The sequence below is a fragment of the Mobula hypostoma genome, chromosome 2, assembly GCF_963921235.1.
Source record: "Mobula hypostoma chromosome 2, sMobHyp1.1, whole genome shotgun sequence".
In the NCBI taxonomy this organism is placed as follows: domain Eukaryota; kingdom Metazoa; phylum Chordata; class Chondrichthyes; order Myliobatiformes; family Myliobatidae; genus Mobula; species Mobula hypostoma.
This window is the reverse complement of record NC_086098.1, coordinates 115,969,061-115,995,390: the sequence shown is the minus strand read 5'-3', so window position 1 is coordinate 115,995,390 and position 26,330 is coordinate 115,969,061. Positions and strand designations below refer to the sequence as shown.

The window sequence follows — 26,330 nt, the reverse complement described above, 5'->3', positions numbered from 1 at the left end:
GCACTAATTAAAAAAAATACACATTGTAATTTGTAATTTTAATTACTACTGCCAAAAAGCAGTGAATTTCACCACAGATGCCAATGATATTAAGCCCCATTCTGATTGTGTATGTATTTCTAGTTGACTTCTCAAAAATGTATCATTTTGCACTTTAACTCCCCCTCCACTGCCTAACCTTCATTTCTGAATTCCCATCACCAACCTTCCTACCTGCTGCCTGATGGACACAGTGCTCAACAGACAGCCACTTAATACTTTTCTAGACTGCAAATCTGGGAGCAGACTTGAAATTGCCTGGTCCTGCACAGTAACTCTCCAAAACACCCCAATAACCAATATAAATGGGGAGGACTCCCACCTACAGAAATCTCTAATGGGGACTCCTCACTGTCTGGCTGAACAAGAACTGCTGAGTGGAATGGTTTAGAATACAGAACAGTACAGCACAGCATCGGTCAAACATTCTGCTAACTTTAACAATGCCGGCATATAACTGAAATCCCTCCACCCTCCCACCAGCTTCTGACAGAGAAGACAATCCAAGTTTGCCCGACCTCTCCTTGTAGCCAATACTTTCTAGTTCAGAAACCTCCTCTGCATCCTCTCCAAATCCCTTATGTAATGGGATGACCATAGTACTCACAAGTGCACATAATACTCCAAATGCAACCAAACCAAAGCTTTATTTCCAAAAGATTACCTCCTTTTGGTGGGACAGGCCTTGGACTCGCAACCATTTCACAGGACTCACTTCCTGGTGGTTAGTGCAGGCTACTAAACTCTCCTCCATCAGCTCATCTTACTCTTCCATTATCTGGGACCCTCATCAACCTCACCTCTGGGCCATCATGGAGCACCCCTTTCAGCATCAGCCAGAAAACAACAATGAACAGAATTTGTTCGGATTTCAGACAAGCTACTGAGCAGATGACTGAGTGCTGAAGAATGTCACTGCTGGGGCTAGCATCCACTGGTTAAGCAAGTCAACAAATTGACTGTGAGACTGGGGCAGACGTGGCAGGGAGCAGAGTGCAGTTGTGGTGTTTCTTGAGCAACCAGGAAGGTGATTCCATATCTTCAGCACAACTGCCCAGCCCACACATCTGATAAATCAACTCCATCAACAGGTTGGATGTACTTCAATGTGTCAGTAACAACCCCTGCCCTGGGACTATGTAATGGGATTCTTTAATAGGAGCGTTAAAAGACAGCTCGTAGGGATCAGAAGCGAGAGCCAATTAGCTTGCACTCCCATGATGTTCACTCCTCTCTCCATGGGACTGAGGCTGTGACAACTGCCCCTGGCTGCCATGCTCCATGCTCATAATATGAAGAACTGATACGGAGGCTTCGGGTCTACTTCCGGCTTCAGATCCAGGGACCCATTTTGGTTCCGAATGTTGCTGCTTCTATTGCTTGCATGATTTGTGTTCCCCCCACCCCCCTTTCTCTGCACTTCAGGTGTCAGTCTTTATTATATTTGTTGGTTCTTACAGCTTTCTTGCTTTGTGGCTGCCTGTGTAAGCAGATTTCAAGGTTGCATAATTTATACATTCTTCATTAATAAATGTACTTTGAACTTTACTCTGTGGCAATACAGATGCTGGAAATCTGGAGCAATACACAAAAAGCTGGAGGAACTGAGCAGGACAGTAGCATGATACTGCCTAACCCACTGAGTCACTCCTGGTTCATTCTACTCTCTTAATAAAACTTTTCTCTTCTCACTTCCAGCAACCAGTACACTGATAGAGCAAAGGTGTTATCCTCCAGTCTCTGAGGAGGAATGTGATGAAGACACGTAGAGAGCTTTACTGTGCCTAACCTTTTCTTATCCAGCTTCACAATCCTCAAACCATCTATTTTTAAATTACCTATCAGCCCAGTATTGTTCCAATTCAGGGAGGGGTTAGTGGACATTAGGCGTGGAGACCCTTGTCTGTTTATACCCGGACCAGAAGCCCAGAACGCAGGCTGTCAGGATGTTTATGTAGCCGAAGTCCATGGTAAGGGAACAAGTTATGTCTGTAACTCATGAAGCTCTTCCCAAACTCGTGGGCAGCTTCGACACCAGGAACAACATCTCATTTCAAATGTTTGAAACAAAAGGTTATTAAACCACACCTGGATTATGTGAGTGAAGTCTGCAAAAAAAAAGGAGCCGGTTCAGATGGTGCCAGAAACAGCAATTTTCACCGCTCAGTAGCAGAGATCTTGGATCTACACTGCCCATTTGATTGGGGGGGGGGGGGTCACTGGCTCAGCTGGGAAGAGCAGAGTTGACATTTACCCACACTGGACAAACCAACAGGCAAGGTCCACTCCTCACTGCCTCCGAACAGGACAATATAGAACCAGCACCACCTCGCACCCTCACCCTCCGAACAGCATATAGAACCAGTACCACCTCGCACCCTCACCCTCCGAACAGAATATAGAACCAGTACCACCTCGCACCCTCACCCTCCGAACAGGATAATATAGAACCAGCACCACCTCGCACCCTCACCCTCCGAACAGGACAATATAGAAACAGCACCACCTCGCACCCTCACCCTCCGAACAGGATAATATAGAACCAGCACCACCTCGCACCCTCACCCTCCGAACAGGACAATATAGAACCAGTACCACCTCGCACCCCCACCCTCCAAACAGGATAATATAGAACCAGTACCACCTCGCACCCCCACCCTCCAAACAGGATAATATAGAACCAGCACCACCTCGCACCCCCACCCTCCAAACAGGACAATATAGAACCAGCACCACCTCCCACCCCCACCCTCCGAACAGAATATAGAACCAGCACCACCTCGCACCCTCACCCTCCGAACAGGACAATATAGAACCAGTACCTCCTCGCACCCCCACCCTCCGAACAGCATATAGAACCAGTACCACCTCGCACCCTCACCCTCCGAACAGCATATAGAACCAGTACCACCTCGCACCCCCACCCTCCGAACAGGACAATATAGAACCAGCACCACCTCGCACCCTCACCCTCCGAACAGGACAATATAGAACCAGTACCACCTCGCACCCTCACCCTCCGAACAGAATATAGAACCAGTACCACCTCGCACCCTCACCCTCCGAACAGGACAATATAGAACCAGTACCACCTCGCACCCCCACCCTCCGAACAGAATATAGAACCAGTACCACCTCGCCCCCTCACCCTCCGAACAGGATAATATAGAACCAGTACCACCTCGCACCCCCACCCTCCGAACAGGACAATATAGAACCAGCACCACCTCGCACCCCCACCCTCCGAACAGGACAATATAGAACCAGCACCACCTCGCACCCCCACCCTCCGAACAGGACAATATAGAACCAGTACCACCTCGCACCCCCACCCTCCGAACAGAATATAGAACCAGCACCACCTCGCACCCCCACCCTCCGAACAGGATAATATAGAACCAGCACCACCTCGCACCCCCACCCTCCGAACAGGACAATATAGAACCAGCACCACCTCGCACCCCCACCCTCCGAACAGGACAATATAGAACCAGTACCACCTCGCACCCCCACCCTCCGAACAGGATAATATAGAACCAGTACCACCTCGCACCCCCACCCTCCGAACAGGATAATATAGAACCAGTACCACCTCGCACCCCCACCCTCCGAACAGGACAATATAGAACCAGTACCATCTCGCACCCCCACCCTCCGAACAGGACAATATAGAACCAGTACCACCTCGCACCCCCACCCTCCGAACAGGACAATATAGAACCAGCACCACCTCGCACCCCCACCCTCCAAACAGGACAATATAGAACCAGTACCACCTCGCACCCCCACCCTCCTAACAGGACAATATAGAACCAGTACCACCTCCCACCCCCACCCTCCAAACAGGATAATATAGAACCAGCACCACCTCCCACCCCCACCCTCCGAACAGAATATAGAACCAGCACCACCTCCCACCCCCACCCTCCGAACAGAATATAGAACCAGTACCACCTCGCACGCCCACCCTCCGAACAGGACAATATAGAACCAGTACCACCTCGCACCCCCACCCTTCAAACAGGATAATATAGAACCAGTACCACCTCGCACCCCCACCCTCCGAACAGGACAATATAGAACCAGTACCACCTCGCACCCCCACCCTCCAAACAGGACAATATAGAACCAGTACCACCTCGCACCCCCACCCTTCAAACAGGATAATATAGAACCAGTACCACCTCGCACCCCCACCCTCCGAACAGGACAATATAGAACCAGTACCACCTCGCACCCCCACCCTCCGAACAGAATATAGAACCAGTACCACCTCGCACGCCCACCCTCCGAACAGGACAATATAGAACCAGTACCACCTCGCACCCCCACCCTTCAAACAGGATAATATAGAACCAGTACCACCTCGCACCCCCACCCTCCAAACAGGACAATATAGAACCAGTACCACCTCGCACCCTCACCCTCCGAACAGGACAATATAGAACCAGCACCACCTCGCACCCCCACCCTCCGAACAGGACAATATAGAACCAGTACCACCTCGCACCCCCACCCTCCAAACAGGACAATATAGAACCAGTACCACCTCGCACCCCCACCCTCCGAACAGGACAATATAGAACCAGTACCACCTCGCACCCTCACCCTCCGAACAGAATATAGAACCAGTACCACCTCGCACCCCCACCCTCCGAACAGGACAATATAGAACCAGTACCACCTCCCACCCCCACCCTCCGAACAGAATATAGAACCAGTACCACCTCGCACCCCCACCCTCCGAACAGAATATAGAACCAGCACCACCTCGCACCCCCACCCTCCGAACAGGACAATATAGAACCAGCACCACCTCCCACCCCCACCCTCATATACCCATTTCTGCAGCAGAGCTCATCCCTGGGCATTACAGCCACTGACCATCATGCGTGGAGATCCCAGAGAACCATCCCACCATGCAGCTCTAAGCCCATCACAAGGATCTGCTCCTGATGGGGAAACACTCAACAGTCTGCTGAGAACAAGGTGTGGGATTTGACCCTGAACAATGATCCCTCTCAGAACCAGACATCAGTTGCCTTTTTCTATTTTCCCGATTCCTCCCTCTCCCAGGAACCTGTCACTCCCAAAGCCCAGATCTGCTCTCCTATACAGAAAAGCTGCCACACCAGATTAACCAGCTTCAAAGTCTAGAGTCGGAGTTATGAGGGAATCACCATGCACGGTGGCCAATGATGGCAGCATACCACCTGACATGCCAGTGGGTGAAATTTTATTTTACAGAACATAGCTCTGAAATAAAACATGCTCTTCAAAATAAAAATACAAGGACAGCAACAATGACAAGGGCCCACTCACTGGTGGAACAACTGTATACATACACCACAGATCCCCTGCCAAATCCAAATTAAATACAATAGTCCAATCTCGGTACATGTGGGAGATGGGCGAGCAGCATCAGTCCACCTCCTCCATGCGGGAAGCATCCTCGTCTCCCTCCAGGGGCGGGATCTCTTCAACAGCTTGTGGAGCAGCCTCTTCCACAGACACCTCCTCCTCGTCAATACCTATCAACAGAGAGAGTCAGTCAGCATCCTCAGCCGTACAAAAAGTTGGTAAGTGGGATGGATGAGGGAGCCACAATATGACCAGGCACTGCAATGCCAGCAGCACTGATGTGGACAGAATATTAACAAGATCCCAGAGTCAGACTCTGCCTAGAGCTGTTGGCTGTGGAGGCAGAGATACCAGAACACAAGCAGGTTCTGACACTGCAATCTAATTCTAAGGTCTTCTATTTTATTTTCCAGGGAATGTAAATTCACCAGCAGGATAGCTGAGAATAGGAATCTAAGGGCTCTGCGTTTCAATCTTACTTGCAGACTAGCCCGCTTTCCATGCATCCTTTTTCTGAAAGGGAAATTAACACATGACCCAACACTGCAGTCCAGAGTCAGTTGATTTTGAGAAGATATTTTTTTCCAAACATTTTGCTGAATCAATGCTTGCTGAAGTACCCATAGCTGAGACTATGGATTTCAGCTGTAGTAGTGCTAAACAGGAATATTTAATGATTCCCTTCGGAGATGCACACAAAGAACTGCCATCTTCCATCGCCACCTTGGCATCATGTGACATTTTGCTTTCTGCTCAAAAGTCCAACCCCAATGTTTTTAAACCGGTATTTACAACTCATGGTCCATTCTCACAATTACTCCCAAATCTAACTCTTGGGTAGTGTTTTAGCAGATTTGTCTGCCAGTTCATCACACTGCACCAGTCAGTTTGGCCTTGTACTGTGTCAAAGGTGATGTACATTCCAGTAAAGGTGGAATGTACCGGATCCCAAACGCTTACTTCCACAGGTAAAGGTGGCCTCTGATCCACCACAGCCAGTCCCAGTTCATACTCCATGCCTTTGTTTGGATTTATCACCTGGGCTCCATGCTGAATTTCACTAGTGATTTTTTTAAAACTCCGCTCTACACTTACATAACCAAATCACTTAACCTGGCAGGGTAATATTCTATGATATTATGATCACCGTTCTCAAAAGGTCCCTACTTGGAAAGGAAGGGTTAAGTGCAGCTGACTAGCTCTGGGGGTCTGACCAACCTGACCCATTTGATAGCTTTGTTTTGAAGCAGTAACAAATATGTTGATGAGGGCAGAGCAGTTGATGTAGTCTACAGGAACTTTAATAAGGCCTCTGGCAAAGTCCCATGTGAATAATTGGCCCAAAAGGTTAGAAACCAACGAACCCAGGTTAAGGTAGCAAACTGGACCCCAAATTGGGGGTTGGTTTTACGATGGGAAACCTATGACTAGTGGTGTATAACGGATCAGTACCAAAATCCTTCCTGCTCATTGTTCCTGGAACAAACAGCAAAGATGCATAACCAGGATGATCTTTATCCCAGCTCAGCATTGAATACCATTATCCCCTCAAAACTTAAGCTCCAAGACCTTAGCCTCAATACCTCCTTGTGCAATTGGATCCTCAATTTCCTCACTTGCAGACCCCAGTCAGTTCATATCAGCAACAACATATCCATAATCACAAGTGGACCATGTGTGCTTAGCCCCCACATTCTTACTTTACACTTATGACTGGGTAGCTAAGCATAGCTCTAATGCCCATAATGGCGGGAGGAGAAGATGGCGGCACGACGCAGCTCTCCAGTGAAATGATATTAGAAACATAGAAACATAGAAAATAGGTGCAGGAGTAGGCCATTCGGCCCTTCGAGCCTGCACCGCCATTTATTATGATCATGGCTGATCATCCAACTCAGAACCCAGCCTTCCCTCCATCCCCCCTGACCCCTGTAGCCACAAGGGCCATATCTAACTTCCTTTTAAACATAGCTAATGAACTGGCCTCAACAGTTTGCTGTGGCAGAGAATTCCACATATTCACCACTCTCTGTGTGAAGAAGTTTTTCCTAACCTCGGTCCTAAAAGGCTTCCCCTCTATCCTCAAACTGTGACCCCTCGTTCTAGACCTCCCCAACATCGGGAACAATCTTCCCGCATCTAGCCTGTCCAATCCCTTTAGGATCTTATACGTTTCAATCAGATCCCCCCTCAATCTTCTAAATTCCAACGAGTACAAGCCCAGTTCATCCAGTCTTTCTTCATATGAAAGACCTGCCATCCCAGGAATCAATCTGGTGAACCTTCTTTGTACTCCCTCTATGGCAAGGATGTCTTTCCTCAGATTAGGGGACCAAAACTGCACACAATACTCCAGGTGTGGTCTCACCAAGGCCTTGTACAACTGCAGTAGTACCTCCCTGCTCCTGTACTCGAATCCTCTCGCTATAAATGCCAGCATACCGTTCGCCTTTTTCACCGCCTGCTGTACCTGCATGCCCACTTTCAATGACTGGTGTATAATGACACCCAGGTCTCGTTGCACCTCCCCTTTTCCTAATCGGCCACCATTCAGATAATAATCTGTTTTCCTATTTTTGCCACCAAAGTGGATAACTTCACATTTATCCACATTAAATTGCATCTGCCATGAGTTTGCCCACTCACCCAACCTATCCAAGTCACCCTGCATCCTCCTCACTGCTAACACTGCCACCCAGCTTCGTGTCATCCGCAAACTTGGAGATGCTGCATTTAATTCCCTCATCCAAGTCATTAATATATATTGTAAACAACTGGGGTCCCAGCACTGAGCCTTGCGGTACCCCACTAGTCACCGCCTGCCATTCTGAAAAGGTCCCGTTTATTCCCACTCTTTGCTTCCTGTCTGCTAACCAATTCTCCACCCACACCAATACCTTACCCCCAATACCATGTGCTTTAAGTTTGCACACTAATCTCCTGTGTGGGACCTTGTCAAAAGCCTTTTGAAAATCCAAATATACCACATCCACTGGTTCTCCCCTATCCACTCTACTAGTTACATCCTCAAAAAATTCTATGAGATTCGTCAGACATGATTTTCCTTTCACAAATCCATGCTGACTTTGTCCGATCATTTCACCGCTTTCCAAATGTGCTGTTATCACATCCTTGATAACTGACTCCAGCAGTTTCCCCACCACCGACGTTAGGCTAACCGGCCTATAATTCCCCGGTTTCTCTCTCCCTCCTTTTTTAAAAAGTGGGGTTACATTAGCCACCCTCCAATCCTCAGGAACTAGTCCAGAATCTAACGAGTTTTGAAAAATTATCACTAATGCATCCACTATTTCTTGGGCCACTTCCTTAAGCACTCTGGGATGCAGACCATCTGGCCCTGGGGATTTATCTGCCTTCAATCCCTTCAATTTACCTAACACCACTTCCCTACTAACATGTATTTCGCTCAGTTCCTCCATCTCACTGGACCCTCTGTCCCTTACTATTTCTGGAAGATTATTTATGTCCTCCTTAGTGAAGACAGAACCAAAGTAATTATTCAATTGGTCTGCCATGTCCTTGCTCCCCATAATCAATTCACCTGTTTCTGTTTGCAGGGGACCTACATTTGTCTTTATCAGTCTTTTCCTTTTTACATATCTATAAAAGCTTTTACAGTCCGTTTTTATGTTCTCTGCCAGTTTTCTCTCATAATCTTTTTTCCCCTTCCTAATTAAGCCCTTTGTCCTCCTCTGCTGAACTCTGAATTTCTCCCAGTCCTCAGGTGAGCCACTTTCTCTGGCTAATTTGTATGCTACTTCTTTGGAATTGATACTATCCCTAATTTCTCTTGTCAGCCACGGGTGCACTACCTTCCTTGATTTATTCTTTTGCCAAACTGGGATGAACAATTGTTGTAGTTCATCCATGCAACCTTTAAATGCCTGCCATTGCATATCCACCGTCAATCCTTGAAGTGTCATTTGCCAGTCTATCTTAGCTAATTCACGTCTCATACCTTCAAAGTTACCCCTCTTTAAGTTCAGAACCTTTGTTTCTGAATTAACTACGTCACTCTCCATGTTAATGAAGAATTCCACCATATTATGGTCACTCTTACCCAAGGGGCCTCTCACGACAAGATCGCTAATTAACCCTTCCTCATTGCTCAAAACCCAGTCCAGAATAGCCTGCTCTCTAGTCGGTTCCTCGACATGTTGGTTCAAAAAACCATCCCGCATACATTCCAAGAAATCCTCTTCCTCAGCACCTTTACCAATTTGGTTCACCCAGTCTACATGTAGATTGAAGTCACCCATTATAACTGCTGTTCCTTTATTGCACACATTTCTAATTTCCTGTTTAATACCATCTCCGACCTCACTACTACTGTTAGGTGGCCTGTACACAACTCCCAGCAGCGTCTTCTGCCCCTTAGTGTTACGCAGCTCTACCCATATCGATTCCACATCTTCCCGGCTTATGTCCTTCCTTTCTATTGCGTTAATCTCTTTTTTAACCAGCAACGCCACCCCACCTCCCCTTCCTTCGTGTCTATCCCTCCTGAATATTGAATATCCCTGAACGTTGAGCTCCCATCCCTGGTCACCCTGGAGCCATGTCTCTGTGATCCCAACTATATCATAATCATTAATAACAATCTGCACTTTCAATTCATCCACCTTATTACGAATGCTCCTTGCATTGACACATAAAGCCTTCAGGCGCTCTTTTACAACTCTCTTAGCCCTTTTTAATGCTTGCCCTGGATTTGTCGGCCTGCCACTTTTACTTTTCCCCTTTGTACTTTTTGCTTCTACGCTCACTTTACACTCCTCTGTCTCTCTGCACTGGTTCCCATCCCTCTGTTGTGAACTAACCTCCTCACACCTAGCCGCTTTAATTTGATTCCCACCCCCCAACCATTCTAGTTTAAAGTCACCTCAGTAGCCCCCGCTAATCTCCCTGCCAGGATATTGGTCCCCCTAGGATTTAAGTGTAACCCGTCCTTTTTGTACAGGTCACACCTACGCCAAAAGAGGTCCCAATGATCCAAAAACTTGAATCCCTGCCCCCTGCTCCAATCCCTCAGCCACGCATTTATCCTCCACCTCATCGCATTCCTACTCTCACTGTCGCGTGGCACAGGCAGTAATCCCGAGATTACTACCTTTGCGGTCCTTTTTCTCAACTCCCTTCCTAGCTCCTTATATTCTTCTTTCAGGACCTCATCCCTTTTCCTACCTATGTCATTGGTACCTATATGTACCAGGACCTCTGGCTCTTCACCCTCCCACTTCAGGATATCTTGGACACGATCAGAAATATCCCGGACCCTGGCACCAGGGAGGCAAACTACCATCCGAGTCTCTGGACTGCGTCCACAGAATCGCCTATCTGACCCCCTTACTATCGAGTCCCCTATTGTATTTGTAAGTAGGATGCCGTGCACGATTCTGATTTGATGGAGACAGACATGAGAAGCACAAGAGGAACATCTGGAGAAACTTTGAAATGCCCAGTTCGCTGCCGCTGCTACTGTGCGATCAAGAATCTCCGGAGGGAAGGACCCAAAATCCTCGGCTTTGCCTGCTGCTGGCGACCGAGGCTGGGGTCGAAACATTCGGCAGAGATAGTGCTTGGTACTCGGTGTCGGAGGCTCGAAGTTTTCGTACGACTCAGAGTCCGACTGTGGTCGGGCATGGCAGGGAGTTTTCTTCCTTCTCCCGTCTGTGTGAGATGTGGGACTTTCAAGAGACTTCGAACTTTTATTTTTACTGTGCCCATGGCCTGTTCTTCATCAAGTTATGGTATTGTTGCACTGTAACGATATGTTATAATTATGTGGTTTTTGTTAGTTTTTCAGTCTTGGTCTGTCCTGTGTTTCTGTGATATCACACCGGAGGAATATTATATCATTTCTTAATGCATGCATTACTAAATGACAATAAAAGAGAACTGCGTGTCCTCATAATCTAATCTAATATTCAAGTTTGCTGATGACACCACTGTCGTAGACCAAATCAAATGTGGTCATGAATGTAGTGTATACGGATTTCAGCAAGGCATTTGACAAGTTATCCCATGCAAGGTTTATTGAGAAAGTAAGGAGGCATGGGATCCAAGGGGACATTGCTTTGTGGATCCAGAACTGGCTTGCCCACAGAAGGAAAAGAGTGGTTGTAGATGGGTCATATTCTGCATGGAGGTCGGTCACCAGTGGAGTGCCTCAGGGATCTGTTCTGGGACCCCTACTCTTCGTGATTTTTATAAATGACCTGGATGAGGAAGTGGAAGGATGGGTTAGTGAATTTGCTGATGACACAAAGGTTGGAGGTGTTGTGGATAGTGTGGAGGGCTGTCAGAGGTTACAGCGAGACATTGATAGGATACAAAACTGGGCTGAGAAGTGGCAGATAGAATTCAACACAGGTAAGTGTGAGGTGGTTCATTTTGGTAGGTCAAATATGATGGCAGAATTTAGTATTAGTGGTAAGACTCTTGGCAGTGTGGAGGATCATAGGGATCTTGGGGTCAGAGTCTATAAGACACTCAAAGCTGCTGCGCAGGTTGACTCTGTGGTTAAGAAAGCATACAGTGCATTGGCATTCTTCAATCGTGGGATTAAGTTTAGGAGCTGAGAGATAATGGTGCAGCTATATAGGACCCTGGTCAGACCCCACTTGGAGTACTGTGCTCAATTCTGGTCACCTCACTATAGGAAGGATGTGGAAACCATAGAAAGGGTGCAGAGGAGATTTACAAGAATGTTGCCTGGATTGGGGAGCATGCCTTATGAGAATAGGTTGAGTGAACTCAGCCTTTTTTCCTTGGAGCGATGGAGGATAAGAGGCATTGATTGTATGGATAGTCAGAGGCTTTTTCCCAGGGCTGGAATGGCTAGCATGAGAGGGCACAGTTTTAAGGTGCTTGGAATTAGGTACAGAGGAGATGTTAGAGGTAAGTAGTTGTTTTTAAAAAAACCACTAACCGCAGAGAGTGGTGAGTGCGTGGAATGGGCTGCTGGCGATGGTGATGGAGGCAGATACAATAGGGTCTTCTAAGAGTCTCCTGGATAGGTACATTGCTCTCAGAGAAATAGAGGGCTATGGGTAACCCCAGGTAATTTCTAAAGTAAGGATATGTTCGGCACAGCCTTGTGGGCTGAAGGGCCTGTATTGTGCTGTAGGTTTTCTCTCTGTTTCTATGACTCAGTATAAAGGAGGGAGATTGAAAATCTGGCTGAGTGATGCCATAACAACCTCTTACTCAATGTCAGCAAGCTTCAAGGTCTCCTTGGCGCTTATTATTGACTTCAGGAGAAGGAAACTAGAGTCCACAAGCCGATCAGAAGTGGAGAGTGCCAGTGTTATTATTCGAGAGGACCTTTCACAGGCCCAGCACACAAGTGTAATTACAAAGAAAGCACGGCAGCACCTCGACTTCCTTAGGAGTTTGCAAAGATTCGGCCTGACACCTAAACTTTTGGTAAACTTCTATAGATGTGTGATGGAGAGTATATTGACTGGCTGCATCACAGCCTAGTATGGAAACACTAACACCCTTGAACAGAAAATCCTAGGAAAAGTAGTTGATACGGCCAAGTCCATCATGGGTAAAGCCCTCCCCACCACTGAGCGTATGTACACAAATTGTTGCTGTAGGAAAGCAGCATCCATCATCAGGAGCCCCAACCATCCAGGACAATTGTACTGAGTATATGATTTAAATAATCACAGTATAGGTTTAAAAAAGTACGTGAACCTTTGGGGGAGTGCCTTCTACAAAAGCTATTTGGAATCAGATGTTCCAATCAATGAGGTGAGATTAGAGGTGTGGGTTGTAGAGGTGCCCTGCCTGATAAAAGACCCACAAAGCCAGGTTACTGACAGATCCTGCTCTTCTCAAGATTGATCTATTTATGTGCACAATGTCTCCATTAAAGCAATTTTCAGAGGACCTTGGAAGAAGAATTGAAGCTGGAAAAGGCTACAAAAGTATTTCTGAAGTCCTGGGTGTTCAGTAAGAGAAACTGTCTACAAATGCAGGAAACACAGTACTGTTGCTACTCTCCCAAGGAGTAGGCATCCTGCAAAGATCACACCAAGAGCACAATGCTGAAGGAAGTGAAAAGGAACCCATAGGTAACAGCAAAAGACCTGCAGAAATCTCCAGAACTTGCTCAAGTTTCTGTTCATGTGCCCACAATAAGAAAAACACCGAACTTAAATGGTGTTCGTGGAAGGACACCACAGAGGAAACCACTGCTCTCAAAAAGATCGCTGCACATCTCAAGTCTGCAAAACTGGATGTTCCACAACTCCTCTGGGACAATGTTCTGTGGACAGATGAGATTAAAACTGAACTTTTTGGCAGAAATGCATACTGCTATGTTTGGAGGAAAAAGCATCATAGTTTGGGGATGCTTTGTTGCCTCAAGGCCTGCAATCGTCGAGGGAGCAATAAATTCAAAATTGTATCAAGACGTTTTACAGGAAAATGTCAGGGTTGCATGGTACTGACGATGCAACAAGATCAATGATCTGAAACACAAGAATAAATAAACAGAGTGGTTTTAAAAGGAAGAAAATTCATGCTTTGGGACAGCCAAATCAGAGTCCAGACCTCATCCCAATTGAGATGCTGCAGCATGAGGAGGGCTGTTCATGCAAGGTAACCCAGAAGCTATAAGAGTTTTGTATGGAGAAATGATCTAAAATTCCTCCTCGCCATTGGGCAAGCCCCACTAGCAGCTGCAGCAAACATCTGGTGGAGGTTATTGCTGCTAAAGGAGGTTCTCCCAGTTATTAAAAACAATGGTTCACATCCTGGACTGTGAAGACACAAAAAGTATGATTGTGGGTTATTAGTTTAGGCAGATTGCATTTTGTCTATTCTTGTGACTTAGATGAAGATCAGACCATATTTTATGAGTAATTAATCCAGAAAACCAGGTAATTGCAAAAGGTTCACCAGCCTTTTTCATGCAACTGTAGATGCACTTGATAATAAAAATTTACTTTGATCTTTGGTATACATTAACATCTTGGCTATGGATATTAAAGTATGAATTGCTAATCAAGTGACAAGAAAACTGGCAGTGTTGCTGATAGTGAGGACAGGATAATATTGAACAGTTGGGCAGAATAATGTTACATGGGGATCAATGCTGATCAGTGCGAGGTGATGTAAGAATAGACTGACACCATAAATGGTAGGGCTCTCTGGGTTACTGAGAGAAAGAAAGTGTGGGGGGGGGGGAGAATTTTGGTGCAAGTCTAAAAGATCTATGAAGGTGGCAGTAGCAGCAGATAAGATGATGGCAGCAACATACAGATTTACCTGAACTAAGGGGTTTTAAAAAAGCAGGGATTCTATGGTATAACTTCAGTCACAGCTGGATTATGATACAAAGTTCTGATTATCATATGACAAGTGTGTGATGACGCTGGTTCAAAGGAGATTTAACAGGATGTTGCCCAATGGAGCTTTTCAGTTACAATGAAAGAGGGGATGAGTGGGAAACCTGACAGATGTGCACAGATAAAAGAGTAAACAGTAAAAATTTCTCTATAGCAGAAATATCTAAAACCAGAGGGCTAGGTTTAGGACAAGTAGGGGAAGCTTGTTTTTGCAGAGGTGGTTGGAATTTGGTACACAGAACCCAAGGGATGGTAGAAACAGACTCAGTGTATACATAGACAAGCACCTGAATTGCTGAGAGACACAAGGCTACAAGACAAAGGCATGAAAATAGGATCCGTAAAGATGGGAACTACATAGGCACACCGAGCTAAAGGGCCTTTTTTATTGCTAAAGGATAATACTAGATCCAAAGAATTATCTTACTGCCCCCCCCCCACACATACTGCTCTCTCACTGTAGATTAAAACCCAGTAACCCTCAATGATTGCTGTATTACTCTTGTACTTTGATTTATACCAGACTCTGCATTACTGCTCCTTGCAAGACCTATATAGGCATCTCTTTTCCTGTCACGTTTTCTCAGCTGAGAAAACAATAAAGAATATTGAGCAGAGCCAAAGCTTTCTCTCTAGCCTTCACCCCCATTCTTTAAAACCAGGCCCGATGCTCCTTTTCCATTGATCCCCCCTCCATTCTATTAACTGGTTATCCTGGCAAGTTTATTTCCTGACATTGGTAATGATGTAATGGCAGCCAAATGATACCCACCGGATGGATTTGTTGGATTAATTCTCCTCCCAGCAGCAACTCTAGATCAAGGTTTCCCAACCTTTATGCTATGGACCAAAGCCATTAAGCAAGAAGTCTGTGTATCCAAGGGGTGGGAACCCCTAATCTAGATAATACTTGGCTGGATCCAGCAAAAACCAAGCACGGCCTTGGGGAAGAGATTTACCTTCCTCATGATACTGTGATTACTCACCCAGTCCCAGTTTGACCATGCGATAGATTCGGTTGGAGTGTGTCTGGGGGTCATCCAGTGAAAATCCAGAAGATAAGAGTGCAGTCTCAAAGAGCAGGATCACCAGGTCCTTCACAGCTTTGTCATTCTTGTCTGCATCAGCCTTCTGCCTCAGGGTGTCCATGATCGGGTGGTCAGGGTTGATTTCCAAGTGTTTCTTGGCCATCATGTAGCCCATGGTGGAGTTGTCCCTCAGTGCCTGAGCCTTCATGATCCTCTCCATATTGGCAGTCCAGCCATAAGTGCTGGTCACAATACAACAGGGAGAAGATACCAGCCGGTTGGAAAGAGTCACCTGGAGAGGCAGGAAGACATATCAAATACTGCCCTTCAACCAGACCCTCCCTCAGCACAATGTGTTGGCCATCACCAAGGTCAACCCTGCAGCTATCGACAGCCCTCATACCAGTGATCGAGTCTAGAGTTCTAGGTTCTATGAGGGACTTCTGGAGTGGGTGAGCTTCCCGACACCAAACTGGCACTTGCCAATAGTGGATATTATGTGTGGCTGCCCTGACTGGAGGGCTCAACAGCACCAAGCATTACTCAGGTAAGTACAGGAAGAATGGAGATACCTCACCTTCTCCACCTTCTTGTCCAGGATCTCCTTCATCAACTTGCAGAGGCCATCATACTTGGTGCGGTCATCTTCTCGCTTCTTCTTCTCCTCGTCATCCTCGGGCAGCTCCAGCCCCTCCTTCGTGACGGACACCAACTGCTTGCCATCAAACTCCTTCAGCTGCTGCACGCAGTACTCATCAATGGGCTCCGTCATGTAGACCACTTCAAAGCCCCGCTTCCTCACCCGCTCCACAAAGGCAGAGTTGGCTACCTGGTCCTTGCTTTCACCTACAGATCCAGACAAATCAGCATGGTAAGTCTGTGCCCCGGCTGTGTAGGAGGGATGGGAATGCCACCTTGCCACTGCCCCAACTGAACCCCTATCATCAGATACAAGGACAAGGACAAAACCAAGCTGGGCTCCCAGAGTCAGGTTACACTGAGCACACAACCTCAACTTGCATTTCCCAAATAAGAGAAAAATCTGTATTTGGGTTTGATAGAGGTTGGGGATAAACATCTGCTGGAAGTGATAGTTAAGAAGGTGGGAGTTAATTCAGACTACCGCAGAAGCAGAGGGAGGCTGTATCTGCTCAAGCCGCACTAGCTCTCAATAAACCACAACACACCTGTGATGTAGTAGATACATTTCTGGTTCTCCTTCATGCGGGAGACATAGTCAGATAAGGACGTGAGTTCATCTCCAGACTGGGAAGTGTGGTAACGCAGCAGCTCTGACAGCTTCTTGCGATTCTGAGAGTCCTCATGGATACCGAGCTGTGAAAGAACAGATGGAGGAAGTCAGCAAGCACAACTCAAATACCCTAACATGGCAAGCCAGAAGGAACCCACTTTTGCTGTCCCCCCACACCACATACAATTGCTGCACAATCAAAGACCATTCCAGTTCTTTCAGTGTGCCCTAGGCCCCTGTGGCCCAGAAGGCAGCATCTCACTCCACCCCAAGGAGACCAGGTGCACAAAAAGTTACTATTGTTTGGTCATCAGTTTGCATTACCCAGTCCTCAAGTCTCATTGGGCTGAACAGATTGGAAAACTGTTCACAGGCAGGGCAACAGACCAATTTACATCTGCAAGTGAGAAAATAGAACAAAACGATTTACTCAATTTGTCATTTATTAATGAAGACTTCACTTACTGCAAATGGTAGGGAATGCTTTTTAAGCACAGGCCTACATAAACTAGTCTTTCTTCACATTAACAAGGCATTTAAAGTGAATAAAAACCCATCACAATTCCACCTGACAACAGTGGCCGTGTGACTAAGTGTTTCAGTTGCTTTCGATGTGCAGTGTCCTTAGTGGGAGGACTCTGTAAAGGGCACTACATTTGTTGAGAAACAGCAAATGTTGGGATCTGGAACAACTACCGGCTGGAGGAACTGACTACTGCTAAATTTGCTAATGACAAGGGTGAGTTGGCAAGTTTTTATAAAAGAGCACAATGAGGAAACAGCAGAGTAAGTACAAATGGAACAAGTGGGCAAAAGTCTGCCATACTGATGACATATAGAAATAAAGTTGAAACACTCAAATGGTAGGAAGTTTCAGAATTCTGGGATACAGAGGGACCCACAAAAGGATTTGTATATACACTCAGCAATTAGAAAACTGACAACATCTCTTTATTACTGGGAAACTGAATACAAAAGTAATTTATGCTTCAATCTTACAGGCAAGACACTTGGGACATCTCTAAGGAGGAAAGGTTGGACAGACCATATTTGTATCTCGTGGAGTTTAGAAGAGCAAAGGGGACTTGACTGAACATTAAGGAGTCATGACAGGTATTTGTGGGGTCATGAATCAGCAACAGCCACCAAGCCGAAACATTAAAGGTCCTCCACAAGAAAACCTAAACAGCAGAAGCTTCCACAGACCAGACCATGGGTCTCAGGAAAAAGCAGCCCCACTTTAAGGAGACACACAACAATGTTGAAGAATTACTGGTCACCATACCTTGAGGTTCTTGGAGAACTGCTCATAGAACTTTTTGTAGTTCTCCTTGTCTTCTGCCAGTTCACTGAACAACTCCATACATTTCTTGACTATGTTCTTACGGATGACCTTCAGAATCTTGCTCTGCTGAAGCATCTCTCGGGAGATGTTCAAGGGCAGGTCCTCAGAGTCCACCACACCACGCACAAAGTCTGAGCAAAATAGGAACAAATACAACTGCACATTTAAGAAACTAAGAATGATTGAGAACAGTCAGTCCAGAACACTGTAGATACCAAGACAAAGCCAATACATGCCACAAGCCACTAGACTTGAAGACAGAACTTCAAATCTGTTTGTTTACTGTGTCAGGCCAGGTCCAAAACATTCAAGATATTCCAAATTCAATTCACCTCTCATTCAGACTCTCAGGCATCAGAGACAGCAGAATAGATGTGCTGGCTGTCAGATCTTACCATCAGCTCTGCAGACTATGGGCCAGCCATCTAACATTTGCTACTAGACTGTACCAGAATGGGGACATCCCTCTTCTGAACCAAGACTGTGGAAATGCAGGACAGAGTACAGATATAGCAGGAAATAGGACAGAATGCCCTGGCAAGTTAAGGAAATCATTGGAGTGGAGGCAGACAGCAAAGGAAGAACAAGACCAGAGCAGAGGAGTGATTCAGGGAAATTTACAGATGGGAGACATTCACCCACGTAACAAGCACAGACACAATCCCACATCATCAGGTTAAAGCACTTACTGAGGTATTCAGGGATCAGCTCCTCACAGCTGTCCATGATGAAAACTCTCCGGACATACAGCTTGATGTTATTCTTCTTTTTCTTGTTCTCAAAGAGGTCAAAGGGTGCCCGTCTGGGAAGGAATAGGAGGGCTCGGAATTCCAGCTGCCCTTCAACAGAGAAGTGCTGAGGAGAAAAGAAACTCTCAGTCAATTGGTCAAGACAGACGTTGACACATAGGATCTTTAGGATAATTGTAAAGAATCTGAAAATAATTCTAACTATATGAGACTGGCTCATTTCAGGAGACACACAAACCTTGTCTCCTCCCCGAACCTCAGCACTAGACCCACCTTCACAGCCAGGTGGTCCTCCCAGTCATTGGTGAGACTCTTGTAGAACTCGCCATATTCCTCCTGTGTGATATCGTCAGGATTGCGAGTCCAGATGGGCTTAGTCTTGTTCAGCTCCTCCTGGTCAATGTACTTCTCCTTAATTTTCTTGGTTTTCTTCTTGCCCTTCTTTTCATCATCTTCCTCCTCATCTGAGCCCACATCTTCAATCTTGGGCTTCTCCCCTTCTTCATCCTCCACTCCTTCCTCTTTTTCTGCCTTTTCCTCTGGCTCTGCCTCATCATCACTGATTTCCTTCTCCCGTTCCTTCTCAACCTGAAACCAAAAACCAACATTAGTCAAGCTCACCTTTGACTTCCACCACCTCTTCTGACAACATGTTTGAGGCATCTACCAATAAAGAAATGTCCCAAATCTCCTTCAAACTCCATCCCCCCCCACCCACCAAAAAATTTACACTATCTGTGCATTACATAAGTTTACACATTTCAGCATTACCCTTAGCCTCTAACGCTCTAGAGAAAACAAAGTGGATGTTCTTCTTTGGTAACAGCTAAAATGCCCTCTCTGTTCTATGCAAAGCCCCAACCACAGATCCTCCACTTACAAAGAGAGTAATGGGGTAGCCAATGAACTGGGAGTGTTTCTTCACTATCTCCTTGATCCTCTTCTCTTCTAGATACTCAGCCTGGTCCTCCTTCAGATGTAGGATTACCTTTGTACCGCGACTGATAGCAGAGTCACCTCCATCACCCTTTCCTGGAAAGCAAGTCAGAGACTGTTAATCCACTAAAGGCTCAGGACCCAACATCCACTCATGGACCTAGTATCAATCTAGAACAGAATCCTGAGATAAGCTTTGCTTATGATCTTAGTGCAGGAAAGTGATAAATAAGTAGATCAGTCAAAACAATGAATGATAGAGCAGGCACACAGAACCAAGTCTACACATGAATGTTTGAAATTAAGAGTAGGTCACTCAGCTCCTCTAGGCTTTTCCAAAGAGTCTAAACCAGAACTATTCACTGCATTTCCCTCTTCAGAAGCTGTCTGAACCAGAGTTCTTTTAGAAGCCTTTAAAAATAAATTATCTAAATGTGCAATTAGTACCTTTAGTAACCATATCTTTGGTGCTTTCATCAAATCCGCAAGTCAACAGGGTAAAGGAAGGATAAGTTTTTTTTAAATGCCAACAAGGTTATTGATGGTCATCTCAACTCACTCACTCCAAAACATTTATTCCCAACACTCCTTTCCCCATACCCACCCGTGGAACAATGGTTCCAGTGTCAACTGTCTACAAAATACACACAGGCAACACCAACAACTGCCAAACCAGGAACCTCAACTGCGAAACGCAAGAGCAATATAGGATAACCACCGTGTCTGCAGCTTTCTCTCCAAGCTCTACCTCACCCTGACTTAGCACTACTCCTTGTCATTGGATCCAATTCTGAAACCCCCACCCCTCCTCTTCAACAGCACAAAGGGAACAGCTTCACTGAGAGGCCAACACTACACACAGCTCATATCACTTTCTAAAGGGACAGTCAGCAGCACTGGGACTCCGAACTGAATTTTGAGGCAGCACTGATCCCTGTGACACAGAGAAAGACACACTCATGCCTACCAGCTACTTCCTGTCCTGCACACCAATATCTTTATCTCCAACTTTGGACTTCCTTGTTTCATAATAATTATGTCAAGCCCTCTAGTTCAGCTCTCCCCAATTAACTAAGGGCAAGGTGCATATCCCAGGAGATGTAACTACCACAAATGATGAAACTTCATTGCAAAATGAACCCCCACCACAATCCTTTCTTTTCTGCAATAACTTTTAATGCAACATTTTATCAAACAACATCAGTACAGATCATCGACTAGTTCCCCTTACCAATTGGAGACTTGTGAAATCAGAGGAAGAGGCTGTGAAACGCTGTTGTCAGTTTGCAGCGCAGAAACAGGCCCTTTAGCCCATCATGTCCATGCCACCCATTGTACACATCTATGCTAATCCCATTTACCATAAAACTTGTAGCTTCAGATATTAAAAGGAAATTATGTTAACCTAACATCAGTGTTTGAGAAAATGTTGGAGTCTATTAAGGATGAGGTTTCAGGGTACTTGGAAACTAATGACACAATAAGTCAAAGTCAGCATGTTTTCTATAAAGGGAAATCTTGCTAAACAAATCTGTTGGAATTCTTTGAGAAAGTAACAAGCAGGGTAGTCAAAGGAGAGGCAGTGGGTGCTATTTGCTTGGATTTTCAGAAGGCATTTGATGAGGTGCCACACATGAGGCACCTTAAGATAAAATCCTATAGCATTACAGGAAAGATACTGGCATGGATAGCGGAATGGCTGACAGGCAGGAGGCAGCGAGGTATAAAGGATGGCTGCCAGTGACTAGTGGTGTTCCTCAGGTCTCAGCATTGGGACAGCTACTTTTCACATTGTTTGTCAATAACTTAAGACAATGGAGCGGATGGCTTTGTGTCAAAGTTTACAGACAATACAAAGATAGATGGAGGGGTAGGTAGTGCTGAGGAAGGAATGTGATTGCAAAAGGACTTAGACAACTTGGAAGAATGGGCAAGAGGGACAGATGGAATACAGTGTTTGGAAATGTGTGATAATGCATTTTGATAAAAGTGCAGACAGTATCTAAATGGGCAGAAAATTCAAACATCAGACATGTGAAGGTACTTAGGAGACACATGCAAGATTCCCAGAAAATTAATTTACAGGTTGAGTCTATGGTAAAGAAGGCAAAAGCAATGTCAGCATTTATATTCTATTCCACTTGAAATAAAAGCAAGGAGATAATGCTGAGGCTTTACAAGACACTGGTCAGGCTGCACAGGCATCAACAGTTTTGGGCCCCGTATCTCAAAGGATATGTGGACAATGGAGGGAGGCCAGGAGGTTTACGAGGATGATTCCAGGAATGAAGGAATTAACATATGAGGTGCGTGTGGCAGCTCTGGGCTTGTACTTACTGGAATTTAGAAGAATGCGGGGAATCTCACTGAAAACTACCAAATGTTGAAAGGACTAGATAGTCAGTCATACTTTATTGATCCCGGGGGAAATTGCTTTTCATTACAGTTGCACCATAAATAATAAATAGTAATAGAACCATAGTTAAATAGTAATATGTAAAATATGCCAGTAAATTATGAAGTAAGTCCAGGACCAGCCTATCGGCTCAGGGTGTCTGACCCTCCAAGGGAGGTGGATGTGGAGAGGATGTTTTATTTATATTATATATAAAAATAAAGTCAGAGGGTAGCGAATCTGTAGAATGCTCTGCCACAGACTGCGGGAGGCCAAGTCTGTGGGTACAATTAAGGCGGAAGTAGATCGTTTCCTAATTGGTCAGGAAATCAAAGTATATGGTGAGAAGGCAGGTGCATGGGGTTGAGTGGGATCCGGAATCAGCCATGATGAAATGGCGGAGCAGACTTGATGCACTGAATGGCCTAATTCTGCTCCAATGTCTTATGGTCTTGTCTTAAATGTTGCAACCCCTTTCAAGCCTCCAAATTCTAACATTAACCCAACACCCTCATTCCAACCTGCTGAAACTGGTAGATTCTTGTCATCTACCAGCCCCATCAGGTCACCCCTCACTCCACGACTCCAGGGAAATCAGCCTATGCAATCACTCCTGACAACAGAAGTCCTCCAATTCAGTGACCATTCTAATCAATCTCCTCTGTAACCACTCGAGTTCAATGACATCCTTCCTACAGAGGCTCACTGGAGAAGAATCACTTCAAAGCACTGGGATTAAATTCTACTTGTCTTTACGCCAGCCATTTCCCACCCTCTCATGTCACACTATAGCCTGACAACACTCCTCTGTCTATAATAGGTAGGTTAAAGGATCAGAACATCATGGGCCAAAGGGCCTGTACTGTGCAGTACTGATCTATACCACAAATTTGGTGAGCCAAAAGGAAATGCAGTTCAACATGGCAACCAATCATATAAAACCATACAAGATGCCACATATTAAAAACCCTGTCAAAGCATGAATGCACCAGCTCATCCTGAAATACACAGGACCACATTAACTCGGGTGAAGGCCACTGAAAATTAAGGACTGCCACATCATAACATAACTCAGTTTGCTGAATGGCAGAGGATTCCACGTGCTGTTAAATCCAGCCACATTACTCAGTGGGTGTATACCCTTAAGCTCACAAGTAGACAGACCCAGTGGAAACTCACTGGTAGAGGGGAATGATGTTGTTTGAACAGTAGCACACTGGGTTACAGTAATAGAAATGGTTGAAACACTAGTGCCCATTATAAATACCCAGTCGTGTTGTGGAGTTTCAGCTTGAAACATCCAAGATGCTGCTTGACCAGCTGAGTTTCTCCAGTAGATTGTTTGTTGCTAGTAACTATACCTGGTTATTTATTCTGGGCCAACTCTAACAAATCCCTTCCTTACTAAACTTTCTAAATCTTTGTCCATCCTACAGCACATGTTTAAGACTGTGATAACACGTGTGTCAGTAGGTGAATCACACTGCCAGCTCACCTCACCAGGCGTCATCATTTATGCATTAAGTTAATGCAGCCTGATGCTGACTTGGAGACCTGGAATGGATTAACGAACTTGATCCCCATCAAATCCATCATCCAATTTGGAGAACAACGCGCATGTGTGTGATTAAACAGGATAATCCTGTTCGGACACCTGTTTGTGATTACTGGTACCAATATAAAGCAGGACTACAGTCAGCACACATCAAAACATCAGCAACAACAATCACCATGAGCAGCTCTGACCAGGAGTGTCCGGACTCTAACCAGTCGCAGCGAAGCTCAGGCAGACGACGGTCTAACAGCATCGGCATGTGCCCCTTGCCCAGCATCCCAGAATACCCAGGGTATCAGGACCTTAAGGTAAGTTCCTGATGGCTTTACCAACCTCTTGACTTTGAGTTGTCCTCAGAACAAGAGAATCCTTGCTGAAAATTAAAAATTGAAAAAAAAAAATCACATTCACTAGTGGTCAAGATGCTTTCATTACCAGCTGCTGCTGAAATGCCAGACAGGCTCCATGGAGGGGAAAACAGAGGCTGGGTCAATGACTTTTCATCGTGCATTACCTTGCTCAAGGTAATTTTTCCATTCCTAATCAGCAGCCTGTCTGAACTACTTGAATTCAGGTTGAAAGAAGAGCTGAAACATTTGAAAAGATTATTTTAAAATAGCACAGCAATTGACGACAGCCAGTTTTATGTTTTATATATCTCCAATTTCACTTCAAATTTCCTCAGGGGCGGAAAAACTCTTAAAGGTGGGCTGTTGTGACTACCCCACTGTGCGTGTATAAATAAAAATACTTACAAAATTAGGTAAGTAGTGCTAAAAGAGCAAAAAAGGAAAAAAAAAGTGAGGTAGTGTACATAGATTCACTGTTCATTCAGAAATCTGATGGAGGGGAAGCTGCTCCTAAAATGTTAGGAGTCTCTTCGGGCTCCTGTACCTCCACTTCGATGGTAGCAATAGGAGGGCATATCCTAGGTGTGGGGGTCCGATATCCTTGATGCTGGGGAGGCTAGTGCACTTGGAGCTGGCTGAGTTTGCAACTTCCTGCAGATTTTCCCGATCCTGTGCAGTGGCCCCCTCTGTGCCAGGCTGGTTTGTGTACAGTTAGTTAGAATGTGTTCCGCAGTTCATCTATAAAAATTTCCAAGAGTCTTTAGTGTCATACTAAGTCTCCTGAAACTCCTAATGAAATGTAGCCACTGTCAAGTCTTTTTTGTAATTGCATCAATAGGTTGGTCCCAAGATAGACCTTCAGAGACGTTGACACCCAGGAACTTAAATTCCACTGATAATTCCTCAGTACAGACTGATGTGTGTTCCCTGACTTCCCTTTCCTGAAGTCCACAATCAACTCCTTGATTTTACTGACTTTGAATGCAAGGTAGTTGTTGCTGTTGTATATTTGTAAATGGCATTTAAGCTCTGTGTAGCCACACAGTCGTGGGTGTTAAGATTAGAGCAGTGGGCCAAGTACACATCCTTGAGATGCATCAGTGTTGATTGTCAGCAAGGAGATGTTACTTGCAATCCGCACTTACTGTGGTTTCCCAATGAGGGAGTCAAGGATGCAGTTGAATTGGGAGGTAGAGGCCCAGGTTTTGGAGCTTGTGGATTAGTACTGAGGGAGGGTGTGATGGTGTTGAACATTGAGCTGCTGTCAATAAACAGCAGCCTGACATAGGTATTGCTGCTGTGCAGGTGATCCAAGGCCGAATGGAGAGCCAATGAAATTGCATCCATGGTAGACCTACAATGATGATAGGAAAATTGCAGTGGTTCCAGGTTCTTACTTAGGCAGTTGTTGGTTCTGGCCGTGACAAGCCTCTCAAAACACTCACAGTAAAGTGCGTGCAACACTAACAAGTAAAATCAGAGGATGAAGGAAAAGAGATTCTTTAAGGAATTATAGATATTGAAGCACTTGAATCTAAGGCAAGGTAGGATATGGACCAAGTGCTGGTGAATGTGCACAATGTTTGATGTGGATAGAGCTGAATGACCCATTTCCATCTCCTATGTCTAACTGATCCTTGTCTCTTACCCTTAACTTTAGGGCACAAGGAGTCTTCCATCAAGAGTTCACTCTAGCCTTGCACTCAATATTCATGGCTCAAAGAGGAACAGCACTTCCCAGAAATCAGACAGCACAGTCGCCATTCACACTCTGGCCCAGTGGAGCCTGCAATTCCAAAGCATAGCAGGATTGTCTGGAGATCACATGCTCCCAGACGCCAACAGGCAATTCCACGACAAGAGCCTGGAAGATTACTTCCACGAGCGCCTGATGGAGCTGAAGCACAGACCTGTTCAGGCAGCCAGGCCCAGTTGCT

General features: G+C 45.6%; 1 protein-coding gene across 1 annotated transcript in view; it reads right to left on the bottom strand.

The window, feature by feature from the left end:
* Nucleotides 1–5,258: 5,258 nt before the first annotated feature.
* The window catches only part of hsp90ab1 (heat shock protein 90, alpha (cytosolic), class B member 1), a 36,675-nt gene continuing 15,603 nt past the window's right edge, over nucleotides 5,259–26,330 (bottom strand). Inside the window, exons 4-11 of the mRNA XM_063040489.1 lie at nucleotides 20,038–20,189; nucleotides 19,431–19,745; nucleotides 19,098–19,263; nucleotides 18,349–18,539; nucleotides 16,999–17,146; nucleotides 16,389–16,657; nucleotides 15,770–16,103; nucleotides 5,259–5,570 (exon numbers count right to left, since the gene is read on the bottom strand). Of these exons, the coding sequence (XP_062896559.1) occupies nucleotides 5,461–5,570; nucleotides 15,770–16,103; nucleotides 16,389–16,657; nucleotides 16,999–17,146; nucleotides 18,349–18,539; nucleotides 19,098–19,263; nucleotides 19,431–19,745; nucleotides 20,038–20,189 (1,685 nt within the window). The 3' untranslated portion in view covers nucleotides 5,259–5,460. The remainder of the gene's footprint in view (nucleotides 5,571–15,769; nucleotides 16,104–16,388; nucleotides 16,658–16,998; nucleotides 17,147–18,348; nucleotides 18,540–19,097; nucleotides 19,264–19,430; nucleotides 19,746–20,037; nucleotides 20,190–26,330) is intronic.